Here is a 15,027-nt window from a genome sequence, read left to right on the forward strand (position 1 = left end):
TAACTAATATAGGGAAATGGCCTCAGAATGGATCATTATTTTATCCAGTTTTAGAGGGTGCCCTTAAACAAGATGGCAACCTCAGGGGCGTTAACAAGGTGCTGAAGCAGCAGCGATGTAACCTGTTGCTTGGACACCGGGCTGGAGTGGGCGGACCCACTGCTAAGGGTTCAGAACCAATTTTCAACCAGTCACGCCCTTCTCAAAGATGGCCGACCTCACTTCCCTCACGCAACATGGACGTTTTCAGACACTTCCTGTGAATTTGAGGTTACCCTGATCTAGGACTACTTGCATGACCAAAGCCAAGATGGCAGGTACGTTTAAGATTAGTGAAGCCATCTATTTCCCCAACGCCCTTCGTGAAAATGGTCTTTCCCATCTGGCGCTTCTTTTTGGAGGCGTGGTTGCCAGCAGTCAAAATGGCTCCTTCGGGAATAGATTTAATAGGAAGTGAAGCTGTGACGGCGAGGCGTTGCCCGACCTATCTTTGCTAGGCGTTCTCAGAGTTAGTTCTTTCTGCCCACACTAGACATGGCGCTTGCCAGCGTGTTGGAGAGACCGCTACCGGTGAACCAGCGCGGGTTTTTCGGACTCGGGGGTCGTGCAGATCTGCTAGATATAGGTCCAGGGAGTCCCAGTGATGGGCTGAGTCTGGCCGCGCCCGGCTGGGGTGTCCCAGAAGAGCCAGGGATCGAAATGCTTCATGGAACAACCACCCTGGCCTTCAAGGTGCGGAGCCAGCCCCCTTGCCTGGCTGATTATTGAACGCCCGCGACTTGCCTGGCCTCCCAGCCTGACCGGAGTTTGCGGTGGCCTTGGCCACCAACCCAGGCGGAGGCGCGGTCCTCTCGTTCCGACCGCAGCAGTTTTGCTGTCTCATTGACCCAGGAGACCCCTGTCTTTGCTCTGGTTGGAGAGGGTGGCGGTGGGGCCGGGGGTGAGTCGGGGAAGGAAGCTGAGGCCTCTTGGGTTGATTCCTAGGCGACCCCAGGTTGCTGCTGTTCAGGATCTTCTAGCTGGGAAAGGGGAAAGGCCGCAACAACAATGAACCTTGGCCGAGGGAAGGCTATTGTAACCGTTTACCAAAGTTTTGGAAACTGGGCGGCCCCTCAAGGCGAGGGTAACCGAAACTGGCATAAAGGGGAAGCTGGGTTCCTCATCTATAAAATGATTTTTTTTGTTGTTTTTGAGACAGGGCTTCGCCCTGTCGCTCAGGCTGGAGTGCAATGGCGCCAGCGCCTCAGCCTCCAGAGTAGCTGAGACTATAGGCACACACCACCACGACAGGCTAAGTTTTTTATTTTTTGTAGAGGTGGATCTCCCTGTGTTGCCCAGGCTGGTCTCCAGCACCTGGCCTCAAGCGATCCTCCCGCCTTGGCCTCCCAAAATGCCAAGATTACAGGAGTGAGCCACCACGCCCATCCTATAAAATGAATTTAATATGAGTTATATCCATGTAAAGGGATTGAGATGTGAAGCTCAGGTGACATTAATATATGGGGAAGTAGAGAAGTATACTGTGAAGTATAAAAGGATGGAGAAAGAGATGTGCTGGGTTTGGACTGATGCAAAAAGAAGTATGGTAGGAGTGTTTTTGTGGTCTTATGTGGCCTGTTTTGTGTTTTCCTCTGATCTTAACAGTTCCGCCATGGAGTCATAGTTGCAGCTGACTCCAGGGCTACAGCGGGTGCTTACATTGCCTCCCAGACGGTGAAGAAGGTGATAGAGATCAACCCATACCTGCTAGGCACCATGGCTGGGGGCGCAGCGGATTGCAGCTTCTGGGAACGGCTGTTGGCGCGGCAATGTCGAATCTATGAGCTTCGAAATAAGGAACGCATCTCTGTAGCAGCTGCCTCCAAACTGCTTGCCAACATGGTGTATCAGTACAAAGGCATGGGGCTGTCCATGGGCACCATGATCTGTGGCTGGGATAAGAGAGGCCCTGGTGAGTTAAGCTGCAACCACATTATCCTTGGGCTGACACTACAGAGAGGAGGAGTTGTATGGACAGATGAATTAAAGGGTTTGGTGTCAATGCTGAGGAAGTGTAATTAGGTCCTTAGCCCTTCTTTCTCTCTCCTTTTTTTTTTTTTTTTGAGACTGTGTCTCATTCTGTCACTCAGGCTGCAGTGCAGTGGCATGATCTTAGCTCACTGCAGCCTCCGCCCCCAGGTTTAAGCGATTCTCATGCCTCAGCTTCCCGTGTAGCTGGGATTACAGGCGCCCGCCACCATACCTGGTTAGTTTTTGTTTTTGGTTTTTTTTGAGACGGAGTTTCGCTCTTGTCACCTAGGCTGGAGTGCAATGGTGCAATCTTGGCTTATTTCAACCTCCACCTCCGGGATTCAGGCGATTCTCCTGCCTCTGCCCCCGAAGTAGGTGGGATTATAGGCATGCACCACCACACCTGGCTAATTTTTGTATTTTTAGTAGAGATGGGGGTTTGCCATCTTGGTCAGGCTGGTCTCGAACTCCTTACCTCAGGTGATCCACCCTCCTCGGCCTCCCAAAGGACTGGGATTACAGTCGTGAGTCACTGTGCCCGGCCTTATTTTTGTGTTTTTAGTAGAGACGGGATTTCACCATGTTTGCCAAGCTGGTATCCAACGCACATGATCCACTGACCTTGGCCTTGGCCTCCCAAAGTGCTGGGATTACAGGTATAAGCCACCGCACCCAGCCTGTTCCTTCTCTTTTTCAAGGAAGGCACTGTAGTATAGGAAAAGGGATAGAGTTAAATCAGCTGTGTCATTGACTACCTGTTTGACAGTGGGCATGCATATTTTCTCAGCCTCTGTTTTATCATCTGTTATATTGGTTAAGTGAGGTAACAAATGTAAACCTACTAGTATAGTGTCTGGCTAATAATTTTCCATCTGTTCTCTCTCCTATAAAATAAGACCCAGAGGCCAGGCGTGGTGGGTCATACTTGTAATCCCAGCACTTTAGGAGGCCGAGGCAGGTGGATCACGTGAGGTCAGGAATTCAAGACCAGCCTGGCCAACATGGTGAAACCCCGTCTCTACTAAAAATACAAAAATTAGCCTGGCGTGGTGGCAGGTGCCTGTAATCCCAGCTACTCAGGAGGCTGAGGCACGAGAATCACTTGAACCCAGGAGGTGGATGTTGCAGTGAGCAGAGATCGCGCCACTGCACTCCAGCCTGGGCAATAGAGTGAGACTCTGTCTCCAAAAAAAAAAAGAATTTAAGAATTTGTTGAATCTTACATGTAGCAGTAGTGCTATTTGAAGTGTTCATTGGCCATGTGTGGCTTGTGGCTACTGTATTAGACTCTAATATATGGTTGTCCCTCAGAAGTTAGTCATTTCTCTTCTGTTTTTTTCTTTTCTTTTTTTTTTTTTTTTTTTTTTTTTTGAGACGAAGTTTTGCTCTTGTCGCCTAGTCTGGAGTGCAATGGCATTGTCTCGGCTCACTGCAACCTCTGCCTCCTGGGTTCAAACAATTCTCCTGCTGCAGCCTCCCAAGTACCTGGGATTACAAGCGCCTGCCACCATGCCCAGCTAATTTTGTATTTTTAGTAGAGATGGGGTTTCACCATGTTGGCCAGGCTGGTCTCAAAATCCTGACCTCAGGTGATTCGCCTGCCTCAGCTTCCCAAAGTGCTAGGATTAAAGGCGTGAGCCACTGCACCTGGCCTCTTCTCCTTTTTTCTTTAGAGAGTCTTTGGCCTAGAAGGAGCCTTTTGGGCTCCTCTCTTTTTTGGGGGGCGTGGGTATAGAGTCTCACTCTTGTCGCCCCTGCTGGAGTGCAGTGGCGCAATCTCAGCTCACTGCACTCTCCGCCTCCCAGGTTCAAGTGATTCTCCTGCCTCAACCTCCCATGTAGCTGAGACTACAGGCATGCGCCACCATGCCCATCTAAATTTTGTATTTTTAGTAGAGACAGGGTTTCACCATGCTGGCCTTGAACTCCTGACCTCAGGTGATCTGCCCACCTCAGCCTGCCAAAGTGTTGAGATTACAGGGGTGAGCCATTGCGCCCAGTCCTGGGCTCATTTCTTTTATTTCTTTGCTGGTTATAATCACCCTTAACAATCGTGCTAGGTCCTGTTTTATCATCTCTGAAAATAAGTTCCTTAGCCTATTTTTCCTTGCCAGCATTTAAGAAACTTGCCAGAAAGTTCAACTCTGTATTTGATGTCATTTCCTCATCAGCCAGTTTTGAAATGTCCCTTTAGTAAAGTTGGAGTATAGCTAGTCACTTTCTACTTTTCCCTTCCATATGCTTAAAAATAATTATTATTTCCTCCTTTTGTTTTTGCTTCATTAATTTACCTGTTTACTAAATACCTAGTTACCGCCGGGCGCGGTGGCTCACGCCTGTAATCCCAGCACTTTGGGAGGCCGAGGCGGGCGGATCACAAGGTCAGGAGATCGAGACCACGGTGAAACCCCGTCTCTACTAAAAAATTACAAAAAATTAGCCAGGCGCAGTTGTGGGCGCCTGTAGTCCCAGCTACTCGGGAGGCTGAGGCAGGAGAATGGCGTGAACCCGGGAGGTGGAGCTTGCAGTGAGCCGAGATCCGGCCACTGCACTCCAGCCTGGGCGACAGAGCGAGACTCCGTCTCAAAAAAAAAAAAAAAAAGTAAAAAAAAAAAAAAAAAAACCTAGTTACCTTGTAGAACAATTATAGGATACCTACCACTTTTTCACTTGCTTTCAAATGAGAATAGAAAGGGATGTAGGGAGTATCTGCTTACTACCCAATGGAGGATGAAAGGAAATTAAAAACTGGATGTGAGAGAGGAGCTCAGTTTGTTACTTTGGAAATTGAGACGCTATTCTCTGAAAGGTAGGAAAAGACAGTTCCATACATTTTACATGATCCAGGGAAGCATTTTGGAATTGCTGCTTTGAACCCTTAACTGGTGGATTTGTTATAGGTGATGGAAACAGTGTAAGAGAGTACAGGGACTGGGTAGCAAGGAAAATCCAGGGAGACTGAGCATCATTTAAATAGTGCCTTCAAGAGGCCTTCCTGACTACCCTGTCCCATTCATTGCGAGTCAGCCCCTTGCCTCATATTACAGTTGGCCCTTGAGCAACATGGATTTGAATCACTCAGGTTCACTTATATGCAGATATTTTTCAACCTAATTCTGATGGAAAATACACATTCCCAGAATTTGAAACCTGAATATACACAGGGCCAATTTATTTATTTATTTATTTATTTAGGGGGTGGAGTTTTGCTCTTGTCACCCAGGCTGGAGTACAATGGCGCCATCTCGACTCAGTGTAACCTCCGCCTCCTGGGTTCAAGTGATTCTCCTGCCTCAGCCTCCTGAGTAGCTGGGATTACAGGTATCTACCACCCTGCCAGCTAACTTTTATGTTTTTAGTAGAGACAGGGTTTCACCATGTTGGCCAGGCTGGTCTTAAACTCCTGACCTCAGGTGATCCACCTGCCTCGGCCTCCCAAAGTGCTGGGATTACAGGCGTGAGCCACCACACCCGGCCAACTTTTCATATATGCAGGTTTTGCAGGGCCAACTTTGGGACTTGAGTGTGCATAGATTTTGGTATATGCAGGGGTCTTGGGACAAATCCCCTTCATATACAAAAGGACGACTGTACTTAACCCAAGGCTGAATAAGATCAATATTTTTTTTTTGAGACGGAGTCTCACTCTGTCACCCAGGCTGGAGTGCAGTGGCATGATCTCTGCTCACTGCAAGCTCGGCCTTCCGGGTTCACGCCATTCTCCTGCCTCAGCCTCCTGTGTAGCTGGGACTACAGGCACCCGCCACCGTGCCTGGCTAATTTTTTGTATTTTTAGTAGAGACGGGGTTTCACCGTGTTAGCCAGGATGGTGTCAATCTCCTGACCTCAGGTGATCCACCTGCCTCAGACTCCCAAAGTACTGGGATTACAAGCGTGAGCCACCGCGCCCGGCCTGATAAATACCATTTTTAAAAGAACCAGTTGGCTGGGCGCAGTGGTTCACGCCTGTAATCTCAGCACTTTGGGAGGCTGAGACAGGTGGATCACCTGAGGTCAGGAGTTCAAGACCAGCCTGACCAACATGGTGGAACCCTGTCTCTACTAAAAATACAAAATTGTGGTGGCACATGCCTGTAAACCCAGCTACTCAGGGAGATGAGGCAGGAGAATCTCTTGGACCCTGGAGGGGCATGCCTATAATCCCAGCTCCTCAGGAGGCTGAGGCAGGACAACCACTTGAACCTGGGAGGCAGAGGTTGCAGTAAGCTGAGATCGTGCCATTGCACTCCAGCTTGGGAAGGAAACGAGCAAAACTTTGTCTGAAAAATCAGTCAGTCAGTCAATAAAAAGAACCAGTCAAATGCCGAAGGAGTTTTGAGGAGGAAGAGATTACTTATGATGGGAGGAATTAGGGAAGACTTCATGGATTGGTGGTAGTTGTCCTGGATGTGAAAAAGGGAAAGGGAACATAACAAAGAAAGGGAGGAAAGAAGCATGAAGCTTTTGAGGAGTAACTGAAAGTCCAGTTTAATTGGAACTAAGTGGGTGAAGGGGAATAGTGAGCCAAAAAGCCAGAAGGGTACGTTGGAACCAGATGGTGACCCCCCTAGGCAAAAGCATGGCAGTGGGGCTGAGAAGGGGCCAGATAAAGCAGTAAAGTAGACATGAGAATCACCTGAACCTGAAAACCAATAAGGGCAGTGGTGCTCAAGCTGGCTTGCGTTAGAATCACCTGGAGGACTTAAAAAACAAGTTCCATACCTGTTTCCCACCCCACCCCAATTATAAAAAACACCTAGGGTAAGTCCTATGCATTTTTGAAAAAAATCTTTGTTAGATGACTCTAGTGCACGGTGAGATGTGAGAACCACTAAAATAGGAAAAAGAGTAGTGATGCCATTGGCAGAATTTCAGAAGACAGGAGGAAGCGTGGGTTAGTGGCGCACAAGAGAGATGAGTTTGGTAGGTAATGGAGAACCACTGGTATCTAAGTTTAGGAAGTTTGAATCTGAACTTGATGACAAAGGCATTCAGCTGGAGGGATCCAGTAGGCAGTTGGGATTGAACACTTTGTCTAAATTTTCATCTGTACCAAAAGGTAGCTAGTTTTTTCATAAAGGGCCAAATAGTAAATATTTTAGGCCTGCAGGCCTAAATCTTTGTCTCAAATACTTAACTCTGCTGGTGTTGCACAAAACAATCATAGACAGTATGGAAACAGTGGCTGTGTTCCAATAATATTTTAATTACAAAAATAAAGGCAGTTGGCCTGGCCAAACCCTGTTCTATACCAGCAATAGAAATACAATGTGAGCCATCTACGTAATTTTACATTTTATACTAGCTACATTTTTTAAATTAAAAAGAAAAAAATTAATTTCAACATATTTTGTTTAACCTAATAAATCCAAAATATTATGTCAGCAGGTAGTACTAGTTCATTTCAAATGTTCAACTAGTCCCATGTGGCTAGTGGCTACCATATGGACAGTGCAGGTCTTTACAATATGATTACGAACTCTAGGCTTTATTATCCTCCTGTGTCTTGTTCTCCAGATATTTTAAACTCTTTGAGTTCTGGGATTATGGAATTTTTCTGTCACACAGGCTGGAGTGCAGTGGCATAATCACAGCTCACTGTGATCTCAACCTCCTGGGCTCAAGTGACTGGGATTATGGGGTCTTTTGGTGGGCGAGTGGGGATTATGTTTTGTTTGTTTGTTTCTTGAGACGGAGTTTCACTCTTGTTGCCCAGGCTGGAGTGCAATGGTGCGATCTTGGCTCACTGGAACCTCCACCTCCCAAGTTCAAGTGATTCTCCTGCCTCAGCCTCCTGAGTAGCTGGGATTACAGGCATGCGCCACCACGCCCGGCTAATTTTGTATTTTTAGTAGAGACAGGGTTTCTCCATGTTGGTCAGGCTTGTCTTGAACTCCCAATCTCAGGTGACCGACTTGCCTCGGCCTCCCAGAGTGCTGCGATTACAGGCTTGAGCCACTGCGCCTGGCTGGGGATTATGTTTTAAATGTTATCTTTAACAGTGTCTGAAGTTCTGTGCTTGAAACCTAAGTCATTTGGAATATACTTGCTTTGTGGGTGTGCTGAGAGGATCGGCAACATGGCAAGGTAGTTACCATAATGTAAGGTGAGATGGGATGGTATGTTGTAGAATCCTGGAGTCTTAATATTAAATTTTATTCCTTCAGGTTTTTTTTTTTTTTTTTTTTCTGAAGACAGCATCTCAGTCTGTTGCCCAAGCTGGAGTGTGGTGGTGTGACTATAGCTCACTGCAGCCTGCACCTCCTGAGCTCAAACAGTCCTCCTGTTTCAACCTCCCACAGACATGTACTACCACACCCAGCTAGCTTTTAAAAGAATAATAATAATTTCATAGAAGTCCTATCTTGTATTTATGTTGGCTTCCCTGGGTTTCTCTTTTTTAATATATATTATTTATTATTATTTTATTTTGAGACAGAATTTCACTCTTGTTGCCCAGGCTGGAGTGCAATGGTGTGATCTTGGCTCACCGCAACCTCTGCCTCCCAGGTTCAAGTGATTATCCTGCCTCCCGAGTAGCTGGGATTATAGGCATGTGCCACCATGCCCGGCAAATTTTGTATTTTTAGTAGAGACGGGGTTTCTTCATGTTGGTCAGGCTGGTCTCGAACTCTTGACCTCAGGTGATCTGCCCACCTCGGCCTCCCAAAGTGCTGGGATTACAGGTGTGAGCCACCTTGCCTGACATACTTTTTTATTTTTTTACTTTTATTTTTTGTTGAGACGGAGTCTCGCTCGGTCGCCCAGGCTGGAGTGCAGTGGCCAGATCTCAGCTCACTGCAAGCTCCGCCTCCCGGGTTTACGCCATTCTCCTGCCTCAGCCTCCCGAGTAGCTGGGACTACAGGTGCCCGCCACCTCGCCCGGCTAGTTTTTTGTATTTTTTTAGTAGAGATGGGGTTTCACTATGTTAGCCAGGATGGTCTCGATCTCCTGAGCTCGTGATCCACCCGTCTTGGCCTCCCAAAGTGCTGGGATTACAGGCTTGAGCCACTGCGCCCGGCCTCTTTTTTATTTTATTAATTTTATTCTAGGTTTTAAGAGAACTGCTAACCGGGCGAGGTGGCTCATGCCTATAATCCCAGCACTTTGGGAGTCTGAGGAGGGCAGATCCCCAGAGGTCAGGAGTTCGAGACCAGCCTGACCAACATGGTGAAATCCCATATCTACTAAAAATACAAAAATTAGCTGGGCATGGTTGCAAGTACCTGTAATCCCAGCTACCTGGGAAGCTGAGGCAGGAGAATTCACTTCAACCCGGGAGGTGGAGGTTGTGGTGAGCCGAGATGGCACCATTGCACTCCAGCCTGGGCAACAAGAGCGAAACTCCATTTCAAAATAAAAGAACTACTGCCTTGGCATATGAATTAGATATCAAAAGGGGTGATCTTTTTTTTTTTTTTTCCTGCTAACCTCATCTCCCTTTCCAGGCCTCTACTACGTGGACAGTGAAGGGAACCGGATCTCAGGGGCCACCTTCTCTGTAGGTTCTGGCTCTGTGTATGCGTATGGGGTCATGGATCGGGGCTATTCCTATGACCTGGAAGTGGAGCAGGCCTATGATCTGGCCCGTCGAGCCATCTACCAAGCCACCTACCGAGATGCCTACTCAGGAGGTGCAGTCAACCTCTACCACGTGCGGGAGGATGGCTGGATCAGAGTCTCCAGTGACAATGTAGCTGATCTACATGAGAAGTACAGTGGCTCTACTCCCTGAAAGAGGGTGGATGCAGCTGCTTGTGTTTCTTGAGGTGACTATCATTGGTAATATGGATACAGTGACCCATCCCCCATCCTATTTATAGTGGAAGGGCCTTCAATTGTATCAATACTTTAAGTTCTGGCACATTGACCTCTATGTGTTACCAGTCATTAATGAGCTGCTGCAGAGGTGACTATTTGTTTTACTTTCTTGGATGTTAACATTACACTACTCACTACTCAACCTCAGCCTGTGTTGCGTCTTTTGTCACACTGTCCCTCCTCCAAGCACTTTTCAGTCAAATAAGCCAGGACAGTGGGAAGGAAGTGACTGTAATTACAGGAAACAGTGGTGTGAAGACATTGTCTAGTGAATACATTAATGTCCCCACTCATGAAGCTAATAACGGAGAAGGAGAGAGGGGGAGGGAGGAGGGAGACACTTCTCGATTCGGTTTACAAAGAGATGAAAAGTTGATGAGGTGGAAAGATGCACGGGGCTGTAGCAGGCAGGGCTCCAGGGGAAAAGGCTGTCACCCTGTGGTGAGGGAGGGGAGGCTGAGGCTACTTGCAGAGTGGAAGGGTGAGGAGGATAAATCTTGACTTTTAAACCAACTGGGAAGGGAAGGCTTGGACCCTGGGAAGGGGAGGGCAAAGAAGCGGCTGTGAAAGCAGTAGTAACCACAAGGTTGGAGATCCTTGTCCTTTTGGTCCTCTGGTGCATATGTGTGGAGGGGAGAGGGTAGTGATGGGGAGAAGGTAGTGATGGGGAGTTTATAGCCTCCTGGTCAGGAAGCATCACTAAATTGTCAATGGAATGTGTGGGTGGGGAAGAGGCCCTGCTGAGAGCACAGAGATGGCTGATTTATCACACCCAGCACTACTGGGGTTGGGGGGAGTTCCCAAGCTATGGTGGCAGCAGATGGCAAGGCCTTCTGTTAAGGAGAAGACAGGAGATAGAGGAGGTTGTTGGGAGAAACCTTTAAAACATAGGAGTGGAGGACACAAACAATACCACCTTGTATTAGCCAGAAGGCAGAAAGTGGTTGGTGAAGGTGACAACCCAGTGTCATGTTTTGAGACTGAGAGGTTTGGAGGGGTCATTCGTAGAAGAAGAGGGGTAAGCCCACCTCCCCTGTACTGTGGCTACCTTCCCTTCCCCCTCAGCCTTGTGCAGTCTTTGTATTGATTGATGAGGGCTGTCGGCCAGGAACTGATCGAGTCTTGTTAATTGCATTTGTCAAATGCAGGGAAATTGGGAATTAGTGAAATCGGAGAAGGGGGTTTGGAAAACAAATGACATGCCTAAGGAGATTTTTTGCAGAAAAGTATCTCAGGAGCCCCTGGAGTCAGGGAGCTGCTAGTGTGGACTCAGACTACATGGTTGAAATAGGCAAGAGCTGGTCCGGGCGCAGTGGCTCAGGCTTGTAATCCCAGCACCAGCACTTTGGGAGGCTGAGGCGGGCAGATCACTTGAGGCCAGGAGTTTGAGACCAGCCTGGCCAACATGGTGAAACCTGTCTCTACTAAAAATAAAAACAAAAAATTAGCTGGGCATGGTGGCAGGCACCTGTAATCCCAGCTACTTGGGAGGCTGAGGCAGGAAAATTCCTTGAACCCGGAGGCAGAGGTTGCAGTGAGCCGAGATCATGCCATTGCACTCCAGCCTGGGCAACAAACAAAGCTCCATCTCAAAAAAAAAAAAAAAAGAGAAAGAAATAGGCAGGACCCAAGCTACATCTTCCTTCTTGTAGACTGTTGGGAAATGGTTAGCTGCGTGAGAAGCACAGGTACAGTCATCTTCCTCTCACTTAGGACAATGGTTTGCAGATCAAAAAAAAAAGAGCACTCCTAGGAGAAATCCCAATGCCTGAAAAAAAATCAGAGGTTGAAGTTGAACTGAGAGGTCCAGAGCCTCAACCATTGAGCTTCCCCATCCAGTCACTCCCTGCAGCACCCTTTGTTAGCCCTATACACATACATAGTCCCTGGCACATCTTGGAACCTCAAGGAACACAATTTGAAAACCCCTTCCCTGGGAAATAGCCTTAAGGATAGAAAGAGAATTGAAGATTGGAATTTCCTTACATGACCCCAGAGAGCATAAGACCTCAGCTTTGGTCCATGAACAGAAAATTCATTCTGGAGAGAAGAGATGATCTTGAAACAATGCAACCCTTTGCCCTGTTTCTGTCTGACACTTTGCTTTGGCAGTGGTTTAGCTGTTTAATGGAAACACCTATTCTGCACTGGCAGAGTCCTTATGTTAGAAGAGAAAATGCATGTTCTGTTCTGGCATATCCCTGTTGATCTACCTTCCTGGGTCTTGGGTAAAAGACTCATTTATTGAAAGAGCTCAATTTGTGGTAGGTTTTTCTGGGAAGAAAGTAGAACAGAGGTAGAGAAAAACTGCAAGTCTGTAGGCTAGTGGTATCCACCCTGTGCATTTGTGATTTCTTGCTGATGGTTACTGGGGGGAAATTGGCTTTGCAGCGATGTTGTGTGTCTCTGCTTGTGTGGGGATGATGGATGCCGCATAGGATTGGAGAGATGCTTTTGAGTGGAGTGTACCAGTTCAGGGACTCCCATCAGATTCATTTCCCAGTGCAGTCCTCTTGACAAAGGATGATGGAAAAGAAATTGCCTTAAATAGCTGGAAGATTAATTTCTCTCGGCAGTTCCCAGGCGTCCAAGGGACTGGGCTCTTTAAGTGATGTCTGACAATTTCTCTTCCCTCAACAGATAACTCAGTAACACCAAAATCTGGCTCCTCAGGGTAGGTGATGGGACTAATCTGATTAAATAGGGAGCAAATACTCCTGGAGTCCCCTTGCTTTCTCTTGCTAGCCTTCCAGTATCTGCACACCAGGCAAGGGAGGGCTGTGGGGAATAGCAGTGCACTGCGGGGTGAGTAGAATGTTCATGAAGGAAGGTGAAAAGGTAGGTGAGGATGTGGGGGAGGAGGGAGGAAGGGCACAGTTCATGCAAATCAAAGACTGAAGCATAATAGTTACTGAGTGTTCCTCTTTAGGCAAAACCAGAAGGTCAATGTCTCTTGATATCCTCCTCAGCTAGCAAATGAGAAAACTGTCAAAGCCATTTGGGGAGTGGAAGGTCACATCCTCTGAGGGGAAATAAAACAACTGATTTATTCTGGCCCAGGGATTCTATGTGGTCTGTTAGGGGACAGAAGCAAGAGGTGGGATGAAAAGAGAATAAAGTAGAAAAAAAAGGTGGACGGAAATTTTGAGGGGAGCATTTCTCTTGTGTCAGGAGTAACAAGGATAGGATGATTGGGTTAGGAGAGAATCTACATAACCATACCTAATTTTAATTGGTTACATTTAGGTTTTTAATTTTCTTTTCTTTTTATTTGTTTTGTTAGATCTTCCCCTGACCTGCTCCCGGGGCTATAACAGATATGGACTTTGAAACTGTATAGAGTGTAGAGCAGTGCTCTATAATTAAAAATATACATATATTGCAACCAAGCATCTCTGCTGTTTTGCATTTGTTTCTTGTTTGTTTTTATAAATTCTAGTTTCCCTTCAGGAAGCCAGAATCCTATTGGGAAAGCTTTAATTATAGTGGGCAAGAGGGAGTGCAAACACAGCAATCAGAACTGCCCTGATCAGCAGCTGCTGCCACCTTCTGCCTGACCTGGGCCACCCCTCTTTTTCCCCCCAAAGCCAGCCTCCCATGCTCCCCAGGCCTGGCTTCAGAGACAAGTTCTGGTTTCCAGGAGCTCTGCCCCCACTGAAGCATTTCAATAGAAACAGTTCTAAAATGTCCCCTTTGCAGTAGTTAGTGGGTCAAGCAGAAGAAATTCTACGCACGTCAGCTTCTTGGGCTTATTTGACCCAACTCATTTCTCCCAGAAGCTTTTGCCTCTGAGTTAGGTGCCAAGCCTAAGTTGGTATTTAACTCTTTATGGTCCAGATTAAGCTGTCATCAGCCATAAAGATATGACCTAGTTTATTTGAAAGGAAATAAGACACCATGGGTTCGACATCTTCTGATACCTCCCGTTTCTTATCCTCGGCCCCATCTTAGGCTGTTCGTCCCTTTGCCTCATTCCATGTTTTCTCTCTGCTCTCTCACTTTATAAAAATTATCTTTCCTCTGCAGAGTTTAAATAAAAACCAATCAATCAGTAAACCAAGGGCTGCTTATAGGCTTTAATGTAACAAGAAAAGGTTATCACTAGCTGCAGGGTACCCAAAAACCTGGTATTATAGAGGAAAACGCAGATGGAATGGCAGAAAGTGAACTAGAGAGAACAAGAGATAAACCAGAGACGAACAGAAAAGCGACTCCCAGGCAGCAAGCACAAGATTGAGCAAAGTGCAGAGGGAGATGTGAACGTGGCAGAGAAAGGTGGATGGAGACATTGACAGGCAGAGCTAGACTGTGAATGGGGGGAGGCAGGGAGGGGAGTGGGAAAGGAGACTGAGAAGGACAGTGATAGAGAGAGTGGGCAGAAAAACAGGGAGGAAGGAAGCGGCTCGAATCTAATGCACAGTGAAACATGTCCCCCTGGAGACAGATAATTTCTCCAGCCATACGTAATGAACACGTGCCTCTCTGTGTGTTGCCCCTGTACTGTCACAGTCACTTAAATTCTGCAAGAATCTCTCCATGTCTACACCACTTATGCAAGGTTGGAAAGAAGGTTTGGGCTCTCACAATCCCCGTCTCAATCCAGCCAGGCCAAAGACAGAAAATTAGAAACCTCTCTCATAAAAGTTAACAGGGTGAGTGAGGCAGGATCACAGATTCAGTACCTTTGAAAATTTGTTTTTAGGTTCACTAAGAAGCCTTCTCTTCCCACACCTCCATACTCCTTGGCCACACGCATCATACACATATAACTCATCCTCTTTTCTCCATACATGCCTGCAGATCAGGGCCAAGGATGCCTAAGTCAGGAGAGGGAAGCCACTACCTCCCAGGAAGACTGAGGAATAGCACATGTGTCAGGTAAGAAGGGAAATAAGTAGGTCCAAGTAGAAGTACGTGTAGACTACAAGGCACCAAGGTAGAGCTGCACTACTGCAGCTCTTTCTCATTCTAGCCTCAACAGCATCAGTATCCCAGGGACATCTATGCACTCTAAGCCTCCCCGTGCACACAGAGTTTCACACAGTACACAGGCTTTTTTACACAGCAGCTTATCTCCAGCGGTGATGTGTGGTATTGTCTGATTAGAGGGAATCCTCTGAGCACCATGGTTATGTGGGAGGGCTCATAATCACCATGTCTCCCTTGAGTCCTGAGTTTGCGCTCATAGCTTAGTT

At 47.1% G+C, this 15,027-nt stretch overlaps 1 protein-coding gene across 3 annotated transcripts; it reads left to right on the plus strand.

The window, feature by feature from the left end:
- Positions 1–207: 207 nt before the first annotated feature.
- LOC105499617 (proteasome 20S subunit beta 5) lies at positions 208–9,974 on the plus strand. 3 transcript variants are annotated; one of them, XM_071100449.1, is made up of 3 exons: positions 208–317; positions 1,645–1,951; positions 9,460–9,974. In XM_071100449.1, the coding sequence occupies exons 2-3, from the start codon at positions 1,756–1,758 to the stop codon at positions 9,744–9,746; spliced, it is 483 nt and encodes a 160-aa protein (XP_070956550.1). In that variant the 5' UTR covers positions 208–317; positions 1,645–1,755; the 3' UTR covers positions 9,747–9,974. The 3 variants fall into 3 exon arrangements, with proteins under 3 accessions (XP_070956550.1, XP_070956551.1, XP_011770630.1); XM_071100450.1 differs by lacking the exons at positions 208–317; positions 9,460–9,974 and adding exons at positions 503–732; positions 8,013–8,130; XM_011772328.2 differs by lacking the exon at positions 208–317 and adding an exon at positions 509–732.
- The last annotated feature ends 5,053 nt before the right edge of the window (positions 9,975–15,027 follow it).

The sequence above is a fragment of the Macaca nemestrina genome, chromosome 7 (assembly GCF_043159975.1).
Source record: "Macaca nemestrina isolate mMacNem1 chromosome 7, mMacNem.hap1, whole genome shotgun sequence".
NCBI lineage: Eukaryota > Metazoa > Chordata > Mammalia > Primates > Cercopithecidae > Macaca > Macaca nemestrina.

Excerpts from the sequence above, each read along its gene's own strand:
- LOC105499617 (XM_011772328.2), top strand. The coding sequence starts at position 535 with ATGGCGCTTGCCAGCGTGTTGGAGAGACCGCTACCGGTGAACCAGCGC. Across the intron at positions 733-1,644 it reads CAACCACCCTGGCCTTCAAG|TTCCGCCATGGAGTCATAGT; the intron begins GTGCGGAGCCAG and ends TGATCTTAACAG. Across the intron at positions 1,952-9,459 it reads CTGGGATAAGAGAGGCCCTG|GCCTCTACTACGTGGACAGT; the intron begins GTGAGTTAAGCT and ends CTCCCTTTCCAG.